This window comes from Eublepharis macularius, chromosome 7 (genome assembly GCF_028583425.1).
Source record: "Eublepharis macularius isolate TG4126 chromosome 7, MPM_Emac_v1.0, whole genome shotgun sequence".
In the NCBI taxonomy this organism is placed as follows: domain Eukaryota; kingdom Metazoa; phylum Chordata; class Lepidosauria; order Squamata; family Eublepharidae; genus Eublepharis; species Eublepharis macularius.
This window is the reverse complement of record NC_072796.1, coordinates 109,057,408-109,073,286: the sequence shown is the minus strand read 5'-3', so window position 1 is coordinate 109,073,286 and position 15,879 is coordinate 109,057,408. Positions and strand designations below refer to the sequence as shown.

The following is a 15,879-nucleotide window of genomic DNA, read 5'->3' as shown; positions in this document are numbered from 1 at the left end:
TTGCACCTGTTGATTCTTGTCTCTCATGCAGCACTCCTTCAAATCTGCATTCAGTTTTACTTTAGGGCTAGTGACTTTGTTTTCACTTGATTTTAGAACATGTGTATATCACCTTTCCATAAGGTGATGTCCAAACTGGCTCACAGAAACACAAATGTAAATGTAAGGCAAGTCTTCAAGTGACTGTTTCCTTAAACCTTTCACTGTATTCATAGTTTTTGTCTATATTGCTGTTCTCCTCATGGCAGTCCTGGTTAAAACATTTATAGCTCCTGTGCGTATTTGAGGAAAGGCATATGGCTATCGCATTTGGACTCTCTTAAAAATCTTAATGAGTCACTCAACTTTTCCACACCTCATAGGAGAAAGAACATAACCCAAATTGTGATGAACAAGAAAAACTGAATCTCTACAAGGGTTTACTTGATATTTTTTCTCAAGAATATACCACAACATCTTTCTTGGAGACAGACTCAGGAAAATTGCAGGTGCTGACACAGCTGCTGGCTGCCATTCATGAACACAACCCTTCAGAAAGGTAGGAGAAAAGTTTTATCAGCTTCTCTTGGAATGCAGCTGACTCTTGGGACTAGGCCACTTTCTTTCAGGTTATCATTCAGACAATACTAGCTGCTGATGCCTGTCTGTATGACAGAAGAGGGACAAAAGCCTAGTCATGTATGGGCCAAGTGCTCTACTCAAAAGCCTGATCGCACAACATTCCATTTTGTGTGTCCCCCTTGAGTAAAAAGAGGGAGAGATCACACAAAACAGTCCTCTACACAATCAGTCATTGGCACAGAGCTCCCAGTATGAACAACAGCATAGAGTATTTCCGTCTCATGCCATCTTGTCCTCAACATCTTTTTTATTGTTTCCTAGATGAAAAAAGTATTCAAATGTTGAGGACAAAACGGCCTGAGATAGAAACTATCTATGCGCAGTTGCGCATAGTGATGAAGTGGCTGGGCTTCGAGTCAGCACTCTGTTGGTTCGACTCACTACTGCCATGAGGTCAGCAGGTGGCCTGGGTAAGCAGCTCCTCTCAGCCACAGCTCCCGTGCTGTGTTGGTAGGAATAATAACACTGACTAACTCACTGCTCTGAGTGGATCACTGATCTGTCCAGAAGGGCGGTATATAAGTACACTGTTATTATTGCGCAGAGGACCTCTTTGTGGGTTTTTTGTTGTTATGATAAATATTTCCTTTAACAGTAGGTATGATGTATAATTGTTCTGAACTTCTTGCATAATTAAAATAACAATAAGATACATACTCCCATCTTTACAAATTGTCGTTCTCAAACTGTTCATAAACACCTTTATGAATCCCAGAGGTAAATGAATAATGGAAGGAGCCCCTAAATACCTTCTAACAGCTGTTGTCGCACATTGCAGGATGGATTGTAATAATTAATATACGGTAACCATGTTTGTACCAATTTCTGTCATAATCATACTTTACATATCTTCATATACTTACAAGATGTGATCCTGTTCGTTGTATACCAAACCTTATGCCACCATTGTCTAATTAACGGAAAGTTTTGCTGCTTCCAAACATGAGCCAACATCATTCTGGCTGCAGTAATTGTTTCAACAGAACTTCATGCTGTTTTTTCAATCCAAGAGGGACCTCTCCTAATAGGTTGGTCAGTGATGTTAAATCAAAGGTATAACAGTGTGATAATCACCAATTTGTATGATGTCTCCCTCCTTTGGCACACTTCTGCAGTGAAAAAGTATCTGCTTACTAAAACTTACAGATATTATTTTTCACTATTAAAGTAACATGGTTTATCAAAGTTAAATTCAAGTGCTGGCTTTTAAGACCCTGGGAGGTCTTTGCGGTAGATGAGGTACACAGAGTGTGTGCGTGTACTTGGCCTGAGTGAGCGCATTGGCCCTGAGCGCATACTGAGGGGAAGCCTGAGTGAGTGCATTGGCCGTGCTTCCTGTTCATGACTAAATGTGCTGGCCTTGCCTCTGCTTATGTGCACGTCCCCCTCTTTTGGGCATGGCGCCTCTATGTGTAGAATTCATCCCTGCTTTCAAAATGTAGGGACAGCAGAGTGCCCAAGCACAGGACAGTTCCTGCATGTGTACAGTTCACATGCATATAGGTACTGCACTCATATGAGGTGACTACATGTATGTTGAGGGTGGCCAACATGCTTGGTTGTAAGCTTGGGGGTGGGGAGCAACCTAGGCAGAGAGCATGGCTAATGTGCTTGGTTGCAAGGAGAGGGCTAGGCGAGCAACTGTCATATGTCATGTGTAGAAGGCTACAGTCATCTGATCATCCACATTTCTCTGGTCTAATCCCACCTGCATGGTTATTCCTTCTGTTTGCGCCCCATAGCTTCTTGATCTTTGTGTATATTTGCCCTTTCTCTCTTTTTTGTTATAAACACAAGAATAATCAATACAAAATGATATCTGTGTGTGTGTGTGTGAGAGAGAGAGAGAGAGTATGTGAATATTGTCCTGAAATGTAATATTTCAGTATTTGCCATTTCTAACGGTATCATCTGTATATTTCTTCAGTGTAGTTACGTGAAGGTCACTAACAAAATAATGCCCCAAGTAGTCCTTTTTTTTTTGTTTGGTGGGGGTTTATTGTGGATCCTGGACTAAAGAATGATATGTAATTACTTTATCAGTTGTTTCTTTTGACATGAAGCTTATTTTGAAAGTGGAGACATGATGTTGTGGAGCTCTCATGTTTTAAAATTATTATTAATATTAATATTAGCACAAGTAGTTTTTCAGCTTACTCTGACCTGAATAGCTCAGGCAAGCCTGATTTTGTCAGATCTCAGAAGCTAAGGAGGCTTGACCTTGATTAATAATTGGATAGGAAACCTCCAACAAAAACCAGGGTTGCAGAGGCAGGTAACGGCAAACTACCTCTGTTAGTTTCTTGCCTTGAAAATCCCACTAGGGGTCATCATAAGTCAGTATGACTTGACAGCACTCCACCACAAGCTTTTCAGCTTAGATTAACTCCAGACGCACCTCTTGATACATATTGGTGGGATAGCTTCTGATTCATATAGTTGGACATTTGTGTTCAGCAAACATGAAGCACCCTTATTCAGCTAGTAACAAGTTATTTGTATTCTGATTTGATAGAGTCGTTGTGGTATCTAATTACACCCAGATGCTGAATGTGTTGCAAGAGGTTTGCAAACGTTATGGATATTCCTATACAAGACTTGATGGCAGCACTCCCGTCTCCCAGAGACAACAGATAGTTGATGGCTTTAATAGCAAATTTTGTCCAGCATTTGTCTTCCTGCTGAGTTCGAAGGCAGGCGGTGTGGGCCTGAACCTTGTTGGCGCTTCTCACTTAATCCTATATGATATTGACTGGAATCCAGCCACTGATATTCAGGTTTGTTGCAAATGTTTATATTTGTATAAGTCATCCTTACTGTATAGCAGTGAACCCTTAACAATACCAATCCTTTTTCAAAGCTTTGTTCTGATCCAAGGTTCCCATTTTATATGCAGGTCTGTGGCATGGGTAAGCTATATACTTTGCTAAATTGGAATATAGGTGCATCTAGCCTGTTCCTTTGCAAGGATTCTCTTATATGCTTTTAGGAAACTGCAATACGATACTTAAAGTCTACTTTAAAGAAGCACTAACAGTTGAAAGATGTTTTTTGAAGAGAAAGCGCAAACCATAGTTTGCCACACTGGATGAAATGGCAAACTGTGGTTTGCCTGTAAACACAGAGTGGGGAGGGAATCCTGACACAATAGGATGATTGCTAACCAGCATAATTTATTCAGGTCACAGAATTTAACTTTCTTGGTGCAGAAACAATGAGTTCTTGTCCATAACCCATATCTACATATGCAGTAGCCTTTCAAAAATCTTTACTTGTCTCATTTCAGGCAATGGCCAGAGTGTGGAGAGATGGACAGAGGCACACAGTACATATCTACAGACTTCTTACTACAGGTCTGCCAGATAATAAATGCTACTCAAATTTGATTAATATGAAACACAGGCTGTGAACAAAATATCTTTGTGTCTGGTTATTATAGAATTTTGGATCACTGTTTCCAAATCTGAGTTAATGTGCGTGCTTTCAATGCAGGTACAATTGAAGAGAAAATCTATCAGAGGCAGATCTGCAAGCAAGGTTTGTCTGGGGCAGTTGTAGACTTTTCCAAGGGATCTGAACACATCCGTTTTTCTGTTGAAGAACTTAGAAATCTGTTTATACTGCATGAAGATTCCCAGTGTGTTACTCATGACCTGCTGGAATGTAAATGTATGGGAAAGAAAGATGGTCAAGGTGAGTCATTTCATATTTGGGTTCTTTCAAACATTCTGTATGATTCAGATCAAATTGCTTCTTTTAATTAGCAGATTTCAGCAGCTTCTGGTTTGTGCATACTAATGTAGAAATAGGTAAAAGCTTTTCTGTGGGGCTTTAAACTATACCTTTTTGTATAGAACTTGTACTTTATAACCAGACATTGTGATCCCATGGTTAGCATTTAGGACTAGGACCTGGAGGACCAGGGTTCAAAGCTCTGCTCTGCCATAAAGTTCACTGATTATCTTTGGGCCAATTGCTCTGTCTCAGCCTACCTCACAGAGTTGTGAGGATAAAATAGGGGGCGGAGGGGTGAACCATGTACACTACAGTGAACTCTTCTGATAAAAGCCTATGGACAGGATAGGAACCAGCCACAGGACCTTTTCTAGGCCCCACTGATACCAGTGGAAAAAATGAGAGCCCATACTTAACTCTCAGATTGAAATTTAATGGGACATCAAAGTGCTCAACTGACTGGCTTGTGCCTATAATTGTTGCTTACCAATTCTAGCTCAAATTTTCATCCACTATGTAGATTACCTCAGGGCTTTTGAGTTAGTGAATGCTATTTCTAATTAGTTTGGATTTTGTACACTTTTATCTGGTTAAGAATTATAATTAGAACATTATGTATTCATATGTCATGTTTTTAATTTTGTGACTATGTGTTTTTAACAGTATTATTATAGTGGATATAACTCAAATATTTTTGTCATGCTTATGAGTAAGGTTTGAGGAAAAATTATTGAGATATAAAATGTGCTGGGGAATTTTGGTTGGCAATAAAACATTCTCTGCATTTGCTTGTGTTACATACACAGAAGCTGAGGGCCAGTGGCAGACATGGCAGTGGCAGACATATTTCTTTTCACATGTCTTTCCTGGTCACAGATAAAGCAGGGGTGGTGTTTGAAGGTGTCTTGCTTTAATGGAAAAAATGGTAGGCTGTAGCTGTATTTTGGAGCATCTACCATAACAACTAAAGAGTGTGACACTTTCTGAATTACAAGAAGACTGTCCCCTGCCCCAAGAAGATTAAAACCTAACTTTGATAAAGAGAGAGAGAGGTGGCGGTGGGATAAATATGGGGAGAATATGTTCTTAGGCTTTGTTTCACTAAGGGAAGGGAATTGTGCCAAAGGGTTCACAGAAAAGGAGAGGTTGGAGGGAACATCACACAAGAAGAGAGGCAGTTCCAAGGATAATTGGAATTAGGGGAGAAAGGGCAGAGCCATTTGACAGAGACCTTGAGGAGAAAATGTTCTTTCTTTTTCAGAACAACTGCATAAAAGTCCCTTTCAAGTATTGTAAGGAAGTCGCTCTCACTACTGTATGGAGGCCAGCATAGCAGGCAATCCTCTATATTCTCATTTATTTGCTCACACATTTTACACACATCTTGATCAGTTAGGGACAAGTTCAGGACTTTCACATTACCTTGCATCTTAGTTTCTGAATTTTCTTGCTCTTTGTTCAAAGTACAGGTTTCTGTTGTTGTGGATTTTCTGTTGATTTTCCTCATTGGCCTCTTCTCTGGTTATGTCACTGGGTTGATTTTTTTTCAGGACTTCCAGAAATGCTTTCTGTACAGGAAGATTGCGAGCTTGGCCAAAGCAAGGGGAAACTCGACTCCAAAAAAACCCTGTCTATGTCTCAGCTGATGCAGTGGAAACATTTGTCTGGGGAGCATGAGAATCTACCTGGTCCCTTCCTCAAAAGAATAAAAGGAAATATTACATTCATTTTCCAAAATGTGACCAATTGAGAGATGCCCCAAAAGATCACTTAGTGTTTCATTGTCACAGTATACTCTTGGTTGCCGATACATATTTTTTCAAGCAACATAAAATAAAATAATAGGGTTGCCAGGGAATTTTAAGAGCATGCAATATGATGAATATTGTTTTTATTCTTAAATAAATTTTGATGGAGGGGAATCTTCTTGGTCACATGTTGGCAATTTTCCATCAGCTGCCCATGGGGCTGACTTCATCCAAGAGTCTCCTTTTCATTGTAACCAGAAGGATCTTTCATCTAACTATGGGCACTTTTCCCCCAGCACTAAACTTGCATGTGGTGCTCACAATCAGTGCATTGTCTCTCAATGCAAAGCTTTTATTGTGGGGATTATCGCATTTCCCAAGCTCTAACAGTGCACTGTTACCTGGGAATATGAAATATTTTCCCCAGATTGCAGAGCTATACCAATGTGATTGTCACATGCAGTTTTCTGCATGTATCCTAGGCACCTATTTAGCTATTCTCTCTGGACACTGCTATTGCCAAATGCTCTGCACTGTTTGTAAAGGGATAGTTGTTACTTTTAAAACATGTTTCAGTGGCTCTTAGGCCCACTATTGTGCAGCCACAGTGATTAATGTGTTAATATCACATGTTTACCACTTAACGTCATTTGGTCCCACTGTTGTGGTTAATCATAGTAAGTGTTTTCTGTATAGATACTGAGAGATATGGGTTCAAATTTCACTTTTTCCAGAGCTGGTGCTAGGATAATTTAAGAAAATGTTGCAGGAGTGTGTTTCTGCTCAATGGAAGAAATTTGCTTTGCCCAAGAAAGATTCCTACTTTGATCTCCAGCATCTCCTTTAAAAGGGAGAAAACACAGTCCTGAAAGGCCTGAGATCTTGGTAAACTGCTGTCAGAGTCAATAATAATAAGTTAACTGAGACAAATGTCAGACACAATATAAGGCTGTTTCATATTATCGCATCCCTATTCCCATACCATGGGAGAAGAGGTTTTTGAAAACCCTTTGATATGACTTTATTGGTTGCTTACAATGGAACCAACTTTCCAAGACCACGTCTCCATTTGCCAAGTTTAGAGACTCTGGGGTCTCCTAGAACTCACTTGAGGCAGTTATAACAAAATTAAAGATAGATGGATGAAAATAGATTGCTATTTAATTAAAAATATAAAAATAAAGGTTGGATTTTTTTTTTAAAAAAAGAATGCTTCTGGGGAGGATATGCTGTAGTCAGAGCACCCTTTCTCCCTCTGAGGCGGAGGACATCTTGGGTGATTCCCACCATCCAATCAGGGAGGCAGGAACTAACTTTCTTCCTCTTCCTGTCTAGCCTGTGGGACCACCCTCTCTCCAGTTCTGTTCCTGCCTCCAGGGAGAGCAGTTCTTCAGCAGACTAGCTCTGCTGCCTTTTTTCTCTCTATCTCTTACTTATCTTTCTTCTTCCTCAAACCATTCTTTACCTTACTCCTTACTTACTTCATTACCTTACTCTCCTCCCATTTCCTCTTCTTTTACTCCTCTTGCCAAAGAAAGAAAAGAAGAGGATGATATGGTCTCTAGAGAGTCATCGGACTCTGAGGAAAGCTCCATGGAGGAGAATATGGGCTGTTCCCACAGAGCCGTCCTACTGGCGGCGGGAACAGGCCCAGCCAGCACCAGCATGCCTCTGAGACTGTATGGGTTCCCTGGCGAGGAAATGGCCTTGGAAGAGACGCAGGCCTCTATATAGCCCCATCTTCCACAGAGGGAGCTTGTTAAAACAGCGTGCCTCAGCCAGCCAGCTGAGAACAGCGCCACCTGGTGGAGCTTAATTTTGGCGGGAAACAACGCGACGCGCTTGCCAATCTCCTGGCAGGAGAGACACGGCTGAAACATAATTCAGGCAGTCCCTGGCTGTTCCCATGGAGTCGTTCTGCTGGCCGTGGGAACAGACCTTGTTGGCGCCGACAAGCCCTCGAGGGTGGCCCGGCTCCCCTATGCACAAGCGGCAGAGTCTGAAGACAGGCCAAAGAAAAAGAAAAAGAGCTCCAGCCGACAAGCCCAGGAGGGCCACGCAAGTGTTCCCCCGAGTGTGTTATACCTCCAGCAATTATTCCTGTCAGCAATTAGACTGACTATGAGGGAGGAAATCCTGTCACTTTGCCAGTTAGAAGCACCTTGGCCCTATAAAGATTCCAGAAATCTCCTCAGCCCTGGCATCATGTGAATGTGCCCGTGCCAATCTCCTGGCTGGAGATTTTTACAGCAGGCCTTTCCCCTTTGGATTTAGCCCTGCTTTTACAACAGGATCTAGCCCTGCCTTTCCCTGTCAGATGGGTAATGTATAAAGGGCGCAATTTTGCCAGTGTCTTTGAACCTTTTAACTCTTAAGACTAACCAGGAGGGAGGAAATAGTGGTGTGGTATCTGCCTCCTCCTCCCTCCATGAGTAAGGCTGTAGCTCTGTGGAAGAGCTTCTGCTTTTTATGCAAAGGATCCAGGTTTGTTCCCCATTAACTCCGGTTTAAAAGATTAGGTAGATGAGGAGAAAAAACTCTTCCTGAGACCCTGGTGACCTGCTGCCAGTCTGAGGAGATAACACTGACCGATGGTCTGAGTCAGAATAAGGCAGTTTGTAATGTTTATCAGTCAGGGATCCCCACGGAGCAGGGGGATCACCCTCAGATAGAGTTTGTAATGACAGGGAGAAGGATGAATTCCTTCAGATGTGGAAGAGGAGAAAATATCCCTACCAGAACAGTCAGCCTAGCTGTCTGAATCTGAGGTCTACCAGTATTTACTACCTAAGACATTCTCAGCCTTAGAGCTGTAGAAATTACCCTTGGAGTAGTCTGGGAATACTAAATCCAACCCAGGGGAACTAGAGTCTGTTCCTAGTGAAGGTTTCTCAGAAATGGTCCTCCCATTTCCAGAATATTTAGGGAGAAGGTTCAAGGCTGAGTGCTCTAAACCATAAACCAATTAATAATCCCCAAACTTGGTCCCAAAACAAAACAAACTGTACTCACTACTTTTCTTTGCTATGAGTTGTTGCAGGTACCTGCGATGGAAACTCCAGTGGCTACACTTCAGTCATCTGGGCTCTGGTCAGAAGATGGGTAAGGATCAGTCAGAGACCACTTAGACAAGAGGAGAAAGGCCATGCTAACAAGTGCTCACGAGGCCGTGACCATGGCTATTAAGGCTACAGCTATTGTCTCAATTGCCTCAAGAGTGTCAGGAGTATGGATCTGGAAGCTGATCCAACTCCTGTACAACAATAGCTGCTCCCATTGAAGGGGCAAACAGAAATGTAAGGGCCAATACCTTCAAGACAGATGTCATCCTGGATACATTTACCTTTTTCTTCCAGGATTATGGTCTTGACAGCAGTAACAAGCCAGCACGCTTGACTAAGAGCATGGCCAGCAGATTCACACTCTAAAAATATCGTCCTGGCATACCTCTTTCAGAGAGGCAAGCTATTTGGGGATGCCCTGGGAAAGATCTAGATTGAGACCTAGGACAGAAGAATGTGTTGCCAAAAACACTCAAACCATCTGAGAGGAGATCCATTGGCCCTCAGCCTTTTATTCACAACACACACTACTAAGGTCCAGACAAGATTCCAAATGGCCATCCTGGGGTTAATCTAGGCAGCCCTTTATTAAGGGGGGTCTTTTCAAGACCCCACTTGTAGTATAGTGGTTAAGTAACTGAACAGTGATGCAGCACTCTGCAGGTTCAAATCTCACTACTGCCATGAACTTGCCACATGGCCTTGGATAAACCAGTCCTCTCAGTCCCAGCTCTCCAGCTGTATTGTGGGGATAATGCTTACCTTTTCCTAAGATCAAACAGACAATTCTCCACACGTGGAAAGAGATCCAACCTTAATACCCAGATCTCTTAAGACAGGACTTGCTAGCTGTCCCTGTGAGAGGCCAACTACTCTTTACCATCATGCCTAGGTTGACAAGCAGGCAGGCCTTACAAATAGTCTCACAAGGCTATTCCATACAATTTGAAAGCTGCCCACCGGAAAGAGGTCTACTCAATCTTCTTCTCAGTCCCTAAAAATAATAGGGACTGGAGGGTGTTATTAGACTTCAAGTTTTTTGTACAAGTTTATCAAATTGTATCACTTCTGAATGGAGACTCTGCACTCAGTTGCAGTGACCAGTCAATCAGAAGAACACATGACCTCTACAGATCTCACAGAAACATACCTCTATGTGCCATTTCTGACAGCCTATCAACAATACCTAAGATTTTATGTTTAAAAAAAAATGGCAGTTATGAGCCATCCTGTTATGGCCTGTCCATCACACCAAGAGTATTCACAAAATTAATGATCAACCCCATCATACGTTTCAGAGACGGGGTATTCATGTTCACTTGTACCCAGATGATCTCCTGATCGGTTCAAGAGAAAATCTCACCACAACACTCAATTCACCATTCAGTTCCTACAAGCCTGAACACCTGGGTTAGATCACAGTCACCAAAAGGGTTTTTTTTTCTATCCCTCACCAAAGAAAAGGTCATGAAGACCAAACTGCTGATTGAGACTGTCATCAGAGTGCAAAATCACTTCTCACAACACTACTGAAACTGATGGGTTTGCTAGTGGCCACCTACAATGCAATACCTTTGGGGTCGTCTATAGGCAAGACCACTTCAGACCTTTCTTAGATCTCATTAACAACAGATCATGGAGAAGACAGATCTTCCCATTCAGATACCACTTCAGATCAAAACCCATCTAAGCCAAGGTCATCAACCCAATGCAAAGCAAAAGATTCATGACCCCTCAAGAACAACACATTTACAGGTGTAAGAATCAGGTTAGGCATGTCTTCCTATCAATGACTTAGAAAGGTGAGCATTTGTCTGGCCCTGTTCCAGATCTGTATGGACAAGGTTGCAGACAAAACATATACAAACAAGCAGGGGGGATTCAAGACCTCGAGGCGACACAAGGTGGCAGCAAGGATACTTACCTGGGAGGATGGTCACTTAGCTTCGATCAGAATTGTACACATCAAAGGCATATCCAATGCCCAGGCAGACTGGCTGAGGGGACAGCAGGGGAATAGTCCCTTAAGAAACATCTCATAACATTGCACTTCACAACACTTCATGGACCTGTGTGTGTCCCAACTACCGTGGTACATGACAAGATTTGTTCTACCCACAAGCAGATGCCCTGACATTGCAGTGGCCATTAGGCCTCCTCTATGTATTACTACCCTTACCAGTAACAGACCATGCCTTTCCATCCTCCAACAGATGGTGATATTTTCACCTTTCATCCTACTGACCTCGCTGGTCAAGTTACAGCAGGGACCGATTTGGCCTTTTCATTTAGACTTACTCTGCTTAACAGTGTGGAAATAGAAAGGAACACCTTCCTAAGATGGGGATATTCCTGAGAGGTGGCCAACACTCTCCTAGCATTCAGAAAACAGTTTATGCTCAGAATTTACAACTCTGAGTTTATGCTCAGTTTATGCTCAGAACTTACAACTCTGAGTGGGAAGCCCTCACTCAGTAGACATTTTACACAGCCCTGACCAAACATCCATTTGAACCGGTCAAGAATATTCCTCTGAGGAGGCTGAGAATGAATGAAGACTAACTTCCTTATTATGTTCGCATCTGCCAGAAGATTTAGTCAGACATGCCTCATACTGTCTTCCAAAAGCGTATTCCAAACTGCATAGTTTGCAAGAGATAAGGTTACCATATTTCTACCTGTACCCTAAATAGACTAGGGAGAGGCTCTGACACAACCTAGATGTCAGAAGGAGGCTCAAGGCCTATCTGCTCCGAATAGTGCAAATTAGAAAGCCAGTCTTACTGTTCTTTCTCCTCTCAATTTGGGGAAGAAACTGTCTTCAGCAGCGGTAGGTGCCAATAGCAAAACATACACTATCGAAACTCCTAAAAACTCTCTTCGTAGAGATTCCTTGTGGAATACCAGCTCACTCTTTGAGGGATGCTACTACTAGTGCAGCATTACACAGGAACACTTCTGTAGAAGAAGGCTGCAAGATTGTCAGTCTTGACCTTATTAAGATGCTACAAATCAAATCTATATGATTCAGCAGACACTGACTGTAGTAGAAAAGTACTGCAGTGCATGATCGTGGACGAAGACCACATCCCACCCAGAAACTGGAAACTGCTTTGGGAGCACCCAAGATGTCCTCCGCCTCAGAGGGAGAACGGACTTTTGGACACTTACTGTGAAGGGTCCTTCTCCTCTGAGGAAAGGAGGACATCTTGTCCTCCCTGGGTCTCCGTCCTTCTCTACCCTGCTGCCTCATTCTTCTACCTCCTCTGGGTTATGCTTTATTTACAGTACATGTTAATGCAAAAGGTGTTTTTTCTCTCAGTATTGACAGTTGCTGAATGATAAATTCAACGTTACTGCTTTGTGGAGTCACCTGAACTGAAGAGAGGGTGGTCCCACAGGCTAGACAGGAAGAGGAAGAAAGTTAGTTCCTGCCTCCCTGATTGGATGGTGGGAATCACCCAAGATGTCCTCCTTTCCTCAGAGGAGAAGGACCCTTCACGGTAAGTGTCCAAAGGTCCGTTCCCTCTACTGCTGTAGCTTCTAGGTGGAACGATCCTGCATTTCCTGAAGTAACAGGAATTCAGACGGGGAATGTCATGTTCTCCCTCTTAGGCGGAGGACATCTTGGGTGAGTCCCTTTGCCCAGTCAGGGAGGCAGGAAGTTAAGTTTCTTCCTCTTTCCTGTTGGTGCCAGGAATACCCCCTCTCTCAGTTCTTTCCTACCTCCAGGGAGAGCAGTTGTAGTGGCAGATCGCTCTGCCATCCTTGCTCTTCAATTTCATTCTTCGTCGCTCTCATCTCTTTTTTCTTGCCTTGTTTTACTACTTCTTCACTTCTTTACCTTACACCTCCCCTCCTCTTTCCTTGCCCCCTTTTTCAGCAAGCTCAAGAGGTCATGGAGCCTGCAGACTCCGATGGGAGTTTTATGGACGGCGAAGACGGGAACCTCGCTACAGCCACATTTGCCACGGAAGGCACTGATTTCTCCGGTTCCGTCCTGCCTTCCCAGCAGGAACAGAATCTCGGCAACTTTCTGGCCCTAGAGCCGCGTAGTATTAACAAACAGCGCCAAAGAAAGCAGCAAGATTAGGAATCAGCAGTGTGACTCTGCCTGGAGACAAAGAATCACGCCAAGACAGAGGCAAAAAAAAAGTGGGGAACGGCAGCGGCACCTGTGCTAAAGCGCACGCAGCCAGGAATGACGTGCCTGCTATCCCCCTGTTGGGAGAAAGTGTGGCAGGCTCTTCTAGAGCGGATTGGACCCTGCAGGCTTTGGCTGTAGATCCTGTCATGACTGGTAATGTACTTGGCGATTTCGGAGCCCCCATTCGGGGTGATTTTTTTGTCTCTCTTAAGACAGACTATGAGGGAAGAAATCCTTAGATTTTGCCTGTCCCAAGCCAGTGCTCCAAGCGAGACAACATCCGCTTCCCTACAGGCCCAGCTTTCCTACCTAAGGCGAGTACTAGATTTCATAGAGTGCAGGAGATTAATGTACCTTCCTTCTGCCCCAGTCCAACCCACCCTAAGGAGAAGGACTGGCACATTCTAGATGTGCAGAGAGCTCTCAAAGCCTATCTGACCAAAACAGAGTCAATCAGAAAATCAGACTTCATTAACTTTTCTCCCCCTAATGTTGGGAAGAAAATGTCAGTGACAACGATTGGGAGAAACATCAGAACTTGCATTGCTGAAGCATACAAATCAAGCAACAAGAGATTCCCAAGGGAATCACAGCCCATTCTACCAGAAGTGTGTCCACCAACGCAGCTCTCCTCAATGCGTTAGTGGAGGAAGTCTGTAAAGCTGCCACTTGGTCATCAGTATCTTCCTTCGTAAGGCATTACAGAGTGAATTTATACGACTCAGTGGACGCCGCTTTTGGAAGGAGAGTGTTGCAACACGTAATACTGGACGAGCAACTCGACCCACCCTGTAAAGAATAACTGCTTTGAGAGCACCCAAGATGTCCTCCGTCTCAGAGGGAGAACGGATCTTTGGACACTTACCGAGAAGGGTCCTTCTCCTCTGAGAAGCAGAAGACATCTTACCCCTCCCAGGTTCCTTGTTACTATCCTTCTGTGTCTTTTTTTATGTGTCATATCTCTATAACATCCACTCTCTCCTTCCACCTCGGTTCTTTTCTGCACTTTTTCTCAAGTCAAAACACTGGAAGAGAATTTTCTTCGAGTAGTTCTGGTATCAGAAAGATCACTGCTGTTTGGAGTAACCTGAACTTGTCAGATTATGGATAATAAGACATGGCAGACAGATCCCTGGATCATTTCAGCAAATCACAGGTCCCTGGTTAAATGACTTTTATTCAGAAATCAGATCTTTCCATATGCACAGGTCCATAAATTTACTTAGAGCCAAAGAAGCATCCAAGCAGTACAGCTTCTTTGAAAGGAATAAAGGATTGATGGAAGTGCAGGTCTAAATACTCAAACATTCCCCTCCCTTATAAACTACAAGTTTGAGCGGGAAGAAGTCTAGGAACATTTCAGACATTTCAAGGTCATTCCAAGGAATTTCAAAGGAAGAGATTACCCACAGCTCTCCCAGCTGCACTCCCAGGCCGTGAGAGGGAGAAAACGAAAGTGATGCATACAGTCTATGAAATTAAACAATGATGTACATAGCAGTTGCAATATGAAATCAGACAGTAACACAGTATTAGCCTTTAGTACGCCTGGAACTTATGACATAGGTGTAGGGACCATAGAACTATGACATGGGTGTAGGGGCTACAGACATGAGAGAACTGAGAGAGGGTTTTTCCTGGCGCCAGCAGGAAAGAAGAAGAAACTTAACTTCCTACCTCCCTGATTGGGCAAAGGGAATCACCCACGATGTCCTCCACTTCTCAAAGGAGAAGGACCTTTCTCAGTAAGTACCCAAAGGTCCATTCCACTTACCCATCCTACATCCACTGACTTTCCCTAGCAAATGCCATCCTTGGCTATTCTGCCCTCCCACCATCACCAAACTCACTTTTGGTTTCTGAGGCTGACTGGGAAAGACCAGTTAAAATCATCTTGGAAAACATTATTGCAGGAGATCAATTGCATTTGCATTGGAGAGAGTGCCAGTTCTCCCTTGCACAAGCCCATGTTTGTTACCTGAATTGTTCTCCTTACTAGTAAATAGAATTTGTGGGGGGAATTAGCAAGCAAGGAAGACAGCTATGTGAGAGGCTGGTAACCACAGGATCTTATCACCAATAATTTACGGAGTCGTTTCCCAAGGATATACACACATGAAGCTGGTGTTCTTAATAAAAGGGTAATTTTTATTCAAGGGGCAAATGCATGCACATACAAACACACAAGAGGCCTAAGAAAAGCTGGTGAAGGTGGGATAGATTTGAGGGTTTGCGAGGCGATAATTACTTATCCAGAGATCAGGGGGTCCATGGAGGGAGCGCTTCAAACGCCAGCATTTTTGGCCAAGAGACCAAGAGGCTTAGGGAAAACCTCAAGGGAACAGCGCTTTGGATCTGGTAAGCATGTATGGAGAGAGAGGGGCTTAGGGAAGCAACCCTAAGGGAGCAGCCAGGAACCGTGCACAATTTGAATGGGCCAGGGCCCTACCTTTATAGGTAAAACATGCCATGAGGTGGGAGAACCCACCTAGCCATTAGAACAAAGACTCCAACGGTCAATTCCTGGGATTAACAAAAGGTTTGCTTACCTTGATTGGTAGCTACC

At 43.3% G+C, this 15,879-nt stretch overlaps 1 protein-coding gene across 1 annotated transcript in view; it reads left to right on the top strand.

The window, feature by feature from the left end:
- Window positions 1-6,929, top strand: part of RAD54B (RAD54 homolog B) — a 60,056-nt gene extending 53,127 nt beyond the window's left edge. The window contains exons 12-16 of the mRNA XM_054985804.1: window positions 363-538; window positions 3,137-3,398; window positions 3,908-3,974; window positions 4,114-4,314; window positions 5,907-6,929. Of these exons, the coding sequence (XP_054841779.1) occupies window positions 363-538; window positions 3,137-3,398; window positions 3,908-3,974; window positions 4,114-4,314; window positions 5,907-6,106 (906 nt within the window). The 3' untranslated portion in view covers window positions 6,107-6,929. The remainder of the gene's footprint in view (window positions 1-362; window positions 539-3,136; window positions 3,399-3,907; window positions 3,975-4,113; window positions 4,315-5,906) is intronic.
- The last annotated feature ends 8,950 nt before the right edge of the window (window positions 6,930-15,879 follow it).